The sequence below is a fragment of the Nicotiana tabacum genome, chromosome 15 (genome assembly GCF_000715075.1).
Source record: "Nicotiana tabacum cultivar K326 chromosome 15, ASM71507v2, whole genome shotgun sequence".
Taxonomy (NCBI): Eukaryota; Viridiplantae; Streptophyta; class Magnoliopsida; order Solanales; family Solanaceae; genus Nicotiana; species Nicotiana tabacum.
In genome coordinates, this window is record NC_134094.1 from 15,092,807 (window position 1) to 15,102,237 (window position 9,431).

General features: G+C 38.5%; 1 protein-coding gene across 1 annotated transcript; it reads right to left on the reverse strand.

Annotated features, from left to right (window-relative positions):
* Nucleotides 1-8,477: 8,477 nt before the first annotated feature.
* Nucleotides 8,478-9,389, reverse strand: LOC107772660 (putative NAD(P)H dehydrogenase subunit CRR3, chloroplastic). Its single transcript, XM_016592146.2, has 3 exons — nucleotides 9,055-9,389; nucleotides 8,805-8,932; nucleotides 8,478-8,731 (listed from the first exon to the last, which is right to left on the reverse strand). The coding sequence occupies exons 1-3, from the start codon at nucleotides 9,303-9,305 to the stop codon at nucleotides 8,607-8,609; spliced, it is 504 nt and encodes a 167-aa protein (XP_016447632.1). The 5' UTR covers nucleotides 9,306-9,389; the 3' UTR covers nucleotides 8,478-8,606.
* Nucleotides 9,390-9,431: the final 42 nt, after the last annotated feature.

Here is a 9,431-nt window from a genome sequence, read left to right on the forward strand (position 1 = left end):
GGATGTTCAAGCTTTGGGTAATGAAGTAACAAGACTTGATATTTTCGAGCGAGGTGGTGTCTTCATCCTTGTTTGAACGCATTAAGGTCTGCCGGTGTTATGGTCTTCTTCGATTTGCCTCCGGGACAGGGTGTTGTAAAATGGTGCCTGAGTAGTAATTGTCAGACATAGCGGAGTGTAGCGGTTTCGGAACTGAATTGGTGTTTCTAATGTTGATGGCTCGATAAAGATGATCTTCTAGGAGGTTTAGAGTTGGTAGCAATTTATTAGTTCATGTGCTACAGGTATGGATTTGATTTGAGGCAACATTTGGGTAGCGAAGGATGAGGAAGGACATGGCGGGAGGTGTCTCGCGGTAGTAGAATTACTAAAAGCTCAAGTATGAAAAGCAAAGGTCGAGACGTTTCTTAAAGGAGATGGTTTAACCGAAGTGAGAGTGGCAGATTAGCATATGGATTTTGTGGTAAGATAGCCACATGCCTTAAGAAATGTTTAGAGCGATTTGGGAATCATGGTGGAAAGTGACTAGGTCTACGGATTTTATTTGGGATGGAGACTACGGCACTGATGAAGATTGAATATGGAAAAGAGGATTTTCTTGAAATGAAGAGGGGTGTGAAAACTTGATTATTATTTTTGGATGCAACGTGACTTCGAGTTTGGAACGTATTGTAGGACTTTCAGTCGATGTCAATGGGGAATGAACAGACTTGTACAGCAGGTGGACGAGCATGGGCTCAGGAGGGTTTACTAAATGCGTGGTAGTTGTACCCAGTGCAGCGTCGTTGGAATATGTCAGCATGGAATTCCACATGTGGGTTATCTCATGTGAGCAGGTTAGCGGTTGCATGATGTTGATGAAGTTTTTATGAAGAGTTCTACTTACTACCCGGCAGAAGGTCGAATATGCGATTGTGGCTGATAATTCGGAGTGTTCATGAAAAGTTTAACAAGGGATTTCGAGAATTTTGGCGGGTTAACAGTGTGAGATCATGGTGAATTTAGAAAGATGAATCTTTGTAAGTTCTAGATTTATGTGATGGTAGCTTAAAGCTAAGTGGGGATCCCACCGTCTACGATTTGATCGCGTGGTTGTCTGCTTGTGCGGTTTCTGGTTATCGGTGCATTGGTGGAGTATTTATGACTAAGAAAAGAAAATATCAGGGGTAAATCGAGCAAAGAACTTGATGAATGTGTGTCATATTTCGCCTTATCGACTCAGGTGTAGGTTTTGGGAAGACTCAAAGTCTATGCTTCCTTTTGTGGATGTGATGTACAAGGAAAAGAATTAAACTGGTTGCTTCTTTGAGAAAGTGTTCATGTCCTAGCAGCGCACTAGAGTTTGGCTTATATTTGGGACCAAGTCAGAGTGGGTGACTCTCAACAGAGGTTCTAATGGGTTTGTTATATGGCTGAAGATCAGGATTTTGCAGCGAGTGTAAAGAATACTTGGGGAATTTTTTATGTTATCACCGGGTCTGTGAGGCAGTATTAGAAAAATGGGAGAAACGGTTTCGGATTCGCGAAAGGACTTTCAGAATTGGTGTACCAGTTTGAGATGTTATTATGCGCATGAGGAGGGTGTGAGATGATTCACGGGTATTGAGACGATGTGGTCTCGTAAATTACGTAACTCGGGAGGATTGTTGTTGAGTTTCGTTATATTTTTGAATTGAGCTATTATTATTTCTAATGCAGGTCAAGAGTAAATCGGGGGAAGTTGGGTCGGTTGGTAATGGTTTGAATCAGCTTGATTGAGGCGATGATCAGTTCCTTCGGCGTGTTGATGTTATACAGGTGATTTATGGTGATACGTGAGGGCTTGACAGCTGCCGTAATTTGGTTGATTTGGAGGTATTTGATTATAATGGACTGTTATGTGTACATGGATCCCGAAAAAGTTATGATGGTTTAGACCACAACTTGAGGTTCGTACTTGCTGCGCTTATGGGAATTTGGTTGCGTGTTGCCATCGTTCCTCTGAAATGTATTGAGTGAAAGAGGTTTTAGACGATGAAGAGTTTATTCTATTGGTGGTCTAGGAGTTATGATGAAATTCTTGTACTCTTGCGTAGCGGCATGATAGGTACAGTGAGCAGCATGGGAATTGGAAGTTGAGGATCAAGGTTACAGTTCGGTGTCGACAAGAATGTTACGAGCTCGGATGAGCAGGAAAGAATTCAGATGTTCAGAGTAAGCTGCTATTTTCTTTAGTGTCACCTGAGAACGGTGTCCTTTCTAAGAGGCTTCGTGTACTGATTTGTGGATTCTCGATTTGCTTTATAGCATTAGCATTGTTGGTGGTATGGAGGTGTAGACCTTGCTACCTGATGTGGAAGGTCGTGGGAGCGTATCACACGGGGAAATCTATATAAGTGTGACATGTTAGTCACTTGATTGTTAAAGATTGAAACCAAGTATGGAGATTATGGTACTATCGCTAATGCGAGAGTTTATGCCTGGAAGGCACTCTATTCCTTGGGTAGTGGACTGGGGGGTTTGTTCCAGATTGGACGGTTGCTCATGTGAGTCATGAATAGGGCCATTGTAGAACATTGGAAGGTTGTTGGCCCAATATGATATGATCATAATCGACTTGAGGTCCGTTGGTGGATCTAATGTGAATGTGTGCTCTACATCAGGTCGGATATGTTCATTCGGCATAGCACTGCTCACGAAGGAGTCGTCGGGCATTGGATGTTATTCCCGTCGTCAGCTATTCCATGTAATACTCTATTGTGCCATGTGGGTTATGAGAACTTGATTATCCGCACATGTGTCGTGGTCCCGTGTAGCTTGTGTTATTATATGAGCAGGATGGCCCTCAAGATGCAGGTCATTTATTGCACCTTTGTCGTGCTTGGGTTTTGTGGCGTATGGCGCTATCTGTCTCCCTAGGGTTGCATTTTTGCACTTAGCGTGCTTGTGGTCGATATTCGGGTATCTCGTAAGTGTTAGCATTATGGCTTGATGGGTATTTCCTTATTTATTTTTATGTGTGGATCGAGTGGCACGCCGCCAAGGGTATGTTGTTTGGATCGGGTTGCACGCCGCAACGGTATCATGTGTGGATCGGGTTGCATGCAGCAACAGTGAGATGCTGAGTACGGTTCCCTATATCTATGCTTGTGTATTATGTTTCTCATTCTCTGAGAAGGACTCATAGAATCTGTTCGACCATTTCATTCGCTGCACGGGCCGGGTAGTTCTTTTCCAAAGTTCGTTTCTCCTTATGTGTCATATTCGAGTTGTAGCTTGTCAGCACATTTATGGTGTCATATGAGATCTTGGTCAGTGTTTGAGGTGGCTTGTTGCCTGAACAGCTTGTACTGGGTGAGACGAGGTTATTGGACCTGAAATCAGTGCAATCAAATTTATATAAGGTATATTAGAGAGCAAATATCGCTATTCAATTCATAATGAGGTAATGGTCCTTGTCAGGAGGAGAGACTCCATGATTTGTTGATTCAGTAGGTGGTTATGCGTTTCCACACATCTATTCCGTCGTGGCAGTATTGCGAGAGTGGGAATAGGGCTTATATGTGTTATGAGGTGCATTGCGGGCACCGGGTTCATGAAATTACAGCTATTGTGGTTAGAGGATGTTATTATGGTCAAGTGACTTATGTGGTGCATGGTGTGATTTCAACGGAGCAACATGGTCATGTGGGGTACAGTGTCGGGTAATTGATGCGGTGTTCGTATATTAGAATCAGGTCTGGTAGAGAAATTCGGAGGTTGGAATTTGGTTCTAAGGCTTACTGACTAAATAAAATCTGGCTCGAGCTAATGTGCCCACATGGGTTGTGGTGGCACGGGCAGGTGCGCGAGGCGTTAAAATGTGATTTTGAACAACTCCGGAATAGTTCTTGGCACGTTCGAGGAAGAACGTATGTTTAAGTGGGGGAGAATGTAATGACCCGACTGGATTTATTTTGAACGTATGTTTAACTGGATTGATTGATTTGTCACTAGAACCATGTCTGCCTAATACATGTAAAACCCGCATGTTCTTATGGTTTAGATCTCTATAATGAACATACTAATCTGATTCTAGATCATCTGCTCCTCTGCAATACTCTGTAATCTTGCAATTCTTTAGGAACATCACTTCTATGTGTTTTAGTATCCTTTGTTAAGCCTCTACACCTAGTTGTTTGTTAACAGACTTCTTGTCTGTCTTTCATTTAAGAGAATACTCAAGCTTGAGCCCTCATATTCTTCACTTCAAATGTATTATTCCATAAGGAAGAAGTTGAATCTAGATAGCTTAATCACATAGAATTTGGAATGTAAAGTTAATTGTTACCACTTATGAACTAAAGGGAAACTCATTAACATTTGCTTGCCCTGTTTGAGTGAATAATGCATTGTGTTTGGCTGAATACCTTAACTCTTAATAATCTAATGTGAGTCTGGATTATGAACCTGATAGGATAATGATCATGTTACTGGTTTGGATTAGATTAAGATTGACCTTCTTTCCTATAGAAGTACATTTGTTGGTGTTGTTACTCTTTAGGAAAATCTGGACAAGATTGTTAGTTTACATATCTTGACAAGATTGAGGATTTAACCAATGTGTGTGAACTATTTTGATTGTTCTGAATATAGTCTATTAACTGTTGAAGTATTGTGAACTCAATTAATAACTCCTGCAAATTTAAACCTATCAGTAAGACTAATGAGGTTGATATACATGTCTTCTCTACCTGACTTAGTATTTTAAACTTAAACTAGTCTACCGGTGGTTGCTTCTCCTGTTTCACTTCAGTTGTTGGTTTCTTTGAGCATTCTTATACATGTTGAATATCACTAAATATAAAAAGTACTAGCAGTAGGCTACACTCTTTTGTCTGGATTGTGGTCTCAAAATCAATAATGTAATCTTGTATTGTTCATAATTTGATAAGGGTGTTCCATACAACTTCTGTGAAAATTATTTATACCTAAATCTGTGTGTTTACTGTTGTTAATATACCGGTTACTACAGTGAATGCCTCATTTGCAACTAAACCTGTAGAGAGGAGTGAGTCTGAGTGGTTAAGGGTATTTGGGAGTCGGATCTAGTTTGTGGTTGAGATGTCCTCCCTGAAACAAGCACTGGCCGGGGTCCCTGAGACCCTTGTGAACTCTGAAGTGCCAGAGATCCAAAGGCTATCTTGTCCATGAATGATATTTTACCCTAAGCTCTTAATCATTGACACTTATTAATCTCTTTCGGATTAATGCAAATGAAGATGGCTTCACTGTGATCATTAATTTTGCTTACTCTTTGATTATTTTATTGGGCCTCATATTGGCTTTACTGTACTCTTCATCACGCTGTGCATGTTATAGTTCATTGGGCCTCATGTAGCACCACTAATGTCTTCTCTATTTTTGTATGCATGTTTGGGACCGCTGAGTTCTTTGAAACTCAAGCCCAAGTTCCAGCCTTGAGTCCATAATGCCGAAGCCTGCCACTGTTATGTTCGAAACCTGATGGGCCTACCTCTCTTTCGGCTCAAATCTCAAGTCCAGTTACCTTTCCATTCCTCACTCTTAGATAAATCGTACATGTTGTTTATTCTCTATATATGTTATGACACTAACATTGTTATTGAATGATTTACTTATGCTTTAATCATTTTAGGAATATTGGCAAGCCAAAGCCCATAGGTAATTAAAAAGGGAATCACAACTTATACTGTGTTAGACACAAAACTTCAACACTTTAGTCATTTATTTTTACTATGCAAGATTTTATTTTTTTATGCTAACCACTTTAACTAAGTTCTTTTGAAGTTTTAAAACATATTTGAAAAGGCAAATGACCCTTCTTAAAAGCCGGAATTGAAAGGAGGATTACGAAGTTGGTTTTCTATAAACAAGAGTCAAACACGGACAGGTTTAAGGGTTATCAAACCCCAATGAGTTTTCTCCAAAACATGGCTAAAAATCAAAATTAACTTTCAAAGGTATATCCAAGACTCATTTCCCAATAGTCTTTTACTCCACTAGATTTACACAAAACAACCACATTATTTCAAAAGACAAAAAAAATCATAACATAGCCACACTTTTATAAATCTTTTCAATCTTGTAGATGTAAATATTTTCAAAAGGCTTTTACAAATTAAACCTATGTTCTCTTTTCAAAATGCATATATCACTTCCTTTCAAAATAATAGACTTTAAAGACAATACGTAGAATGAGCTGCAAATTTTAAGCACTAAACTAAGTAGGATACAAACATCTAATTCCCTGACTATGTCCTACGGAGCTACCTCAGGTAGATTCTAGGGGGTGCCTAACACCTACCCTTAGAAGAACAAGAGCCTTACCCAAATCTCACCAGTTAGTAGACTAATAGGATAATAATCTAAATAGGTACCCTAGTATACCTTTAAATATTAGGTGGTGACTCTTTTTCATCAACACGGAAACCACTAGTTGAATCTTGTCTTGACTCGTGCAAAATAGGGTACAACACCAATTCCACAACATTTCTCAAAGAACAATACTAATGTCACAATGATATATAACCCACGGCTCAACAACAAGGTGTACAATAGTTTCAACAACAAAAAGAAACGGTAAATAAATGAACAATGAAAGGTGTTCCATATAATAACAAATTCAATTAAAGGCATAAAAGTCTAAATCGGTCAAATATCACATATAAGCTCGTGTACACACTCGTCACCTCATGTACCCATCTTTCACATAATTCAAGTAGTGCAATTAAACCAAATTCTACTGGGAAGCTCCCTAACACAAAGTTAGGCAAGATACTTATCTCAATCCAAGTAGTGCAAATTCCCTCCAAAATCGCTCAAAACTGAACTCCAAAACCTTATGAGAACAAGTAACTAAATTTCGAAATAAGTAAAAATGCAGCAGTTGTCCCAGCCCGAATCAGATCCTAGATGATCTCGAAACTCACGTTTGATAAGCCCAACATGATCCTTGCGAGATTGCACCCAAGATAGCTTTTTGAATCACCGAATTTGGCCTTAGAACGAAGGAGATGTGATATTTTGAAGCTTTAAAGGAAGTCTGAAAATTTTAGTGAAATAAATGGCATTTTCGTAATTATTTACACCAGAAAAAAAACAGCAATGAGAAAATCATCATTTTAGCACCCAAAACACATTCAGAACCTCCAGAAAACAAACAATATATGCATTTCAATCATAAAACATGTTATGAACTTGCTCGTGCACTCAAAATATCGAAAAGAGGTCATCTTAACCCGATATTGATCATGGTCAAACTCCAAATCTTTAACTTAACTAGTTTCTCAACCAATGATCCAAAATACACCTGAGCCCCTCGAGATCTCATCCAATCATACCAACAAGTATAAATATATTATCCAAACTTATCCAAAGCCACAAAACACCCACGGAAACATCACAACAAAGAATCGAGGCTCAAACCGAATAAAATTTCTCTGAAGTTGTTAAATTTTCATTCTTTCAAAAGAGTGTCTGAATCATAAGTAAATACTTCGGATTACTTTCAAATTTTGCACACAAGTTCAATTCAACGATATAGATCTATCCAAAGTCTCGGAACACCAATTGGAGTCCAATAACATCAAACCCAACTCTTGGTCAAACTTATGAACTCTTAGGTTCTTCAAATTGCCAATTTTGGACAAATAATGTCGAATTCTTCTAGGAACCTCCGAAACCAAATTCGAACATATGTACAAGTCCAAATCATCATACGAACCTATTGAAATAATCAAAACCCGATTCCAAATCCGTTTAAAGTCAAAACTTGGTCAACTCTTCCAACTTAAAGTTTTCAAATCAAGAGTCATTCTTCAAAATAAATCCCGAACCACTCGAAAACCAAAACCGACCATACATTCAAGTTATACATCATATGAAGCTACTCAAAGTCTCAAACCACCAAATAAAATGCTAAAGCTCAAAAGGATCGGTCGGTCGTTACATCAATCTCATTAATACAAAGAAAGATATCATTGTAAAGACAAAGCTTGTGACATTTTAGCATTTTATTTTTAATCCCTGTCTCTAATGCATGAGTACAAGCCATTCTCATTTAAATACGACATTTAAACATAATGTTTTCATGTAATTTGTGAGAAACACACAAAATGGTGCAAAGAGGATATATACAGAATCATAGTTCTCAACACATTCTCTTCAAACGCGCCAGAATTGAAAATTCTGCCAGAGGTAGAAGAAACTACTATCACTAAACTATATAGATCGCGATAACTACGTCCAAGCTTAGATCATATTCTTTAGATATCTACAAACCATGTTTCTATTGATTTTTTTAAACATCAGGAGGAGGAAAAGGGTTTGGGGGGAGGGTAAGAGGGGATACAACGCTACTAATGAGTTCTGAACCCCCCACCTAAACTGCGGAAAAAAATGAGCCCACCAAGTCAGCTAGCTCTCAACCCCTTCTCTTATTTTTTTCAACATTGGCTTCAACACATTGATCTTTTGAATTTATTTTTCAGCTTTTAAGTAGTTTATTGTCCAGATTTCCTCTTTAATAAGGAAGAAGTAAGGAAGAAGTAGTACAGATGTTTTATAAAAGAGAAAGTAACAAAAAGTCTCTATGAGTTTAAACTGCTTTACAGAAGTAAGTCATCAAGAAATGGGGTGCTAAATGGTAGATTGACCATCCCAGAAGCCACAAGAAATGCAAGTATCCACAAGGGTAGAATCCATTTAAACACAACAACTAAAATCTTCTTTCCTGTGACAACAAACAAAAATTCAAGATTGTTAAGTATTTAATAAAAGAAGTAAATATAAAAGGAATTTACTACCAGCAGAGGCAGATGTGTCTTCAGTTTTATCAATAAGCCATTCACCAGTTTCCCTTAGCTTCTTTTCCACATCTCCTTCAGAATTTGACAAAATTGAATCAAACAAGGTCTTGCTCTCCTTTGCTTCCCTTAACAAATAAGAGCAATGAATCTTTTCTTAGATTAGCTTAGCTAGACAATAATTTTGAAAGATTCAGCAAAATAGCAACACCAAGATAGTAGTATGTTGAAAAAAGTAAAGGGTATTTGCCTGCTGGTATCTCTGTCTCGGAAAATGCCAGCACCAATGGCTCTTTCAATCTCTGCAACTGAAAGTTGCCTTTGATTCTGCTTCTTTTTCTTCTGCAGCTCCAGTCTTGGTTGGGATTTGAGGAGTGGAGGGTTTAAGTTATTAGAAGAAGGAGAAGGAGATAGAAGAGAGGGTGAAGGGTCAGTGGGTCGAGATGAAGATGCAAGTATTTTCCGAGGGTTTGCCACAGAGATGAACTTTAGCCCAATCATTTTGGATATGTTTGTTTACACTTTTTTTGTTATAGAATGAAATTGTCTTAGCAGTTGTATTTTGTGAGGAATTCCTCAAAAATATCCCATGGATCGTCTTCTTTGCAGGACAAAATTCAATATTCT

What these genes read in the sequence shown, in the direction of transcription:
- LOC107772660 (XM_016592146.2), bottom strand. Translation starts at nt 9,305, where the DNA reads ATGATTGGGCTAAAGTTCATCTCTGTGGCAAACCCTCGGAAAATACTT. An exon ending in CGAGACAGAGATACCAGCAG is followed by an intron (nt 8,933 to 9,054) that starts GCAAATACCCTT and finishes TTATTTGTTAAG; the next exon opens with GGAAGCAAAGGAGAGCAAGA. An exon ending in AGACACATCTGCCTCTGCTG is followed by an intron (nt 8,732 to 8,804) that starts GTAGTAAATTCC and finishes TTGTTGTCACAG; the next exon opens with GAAAGAAGATTTTAGTTGTT.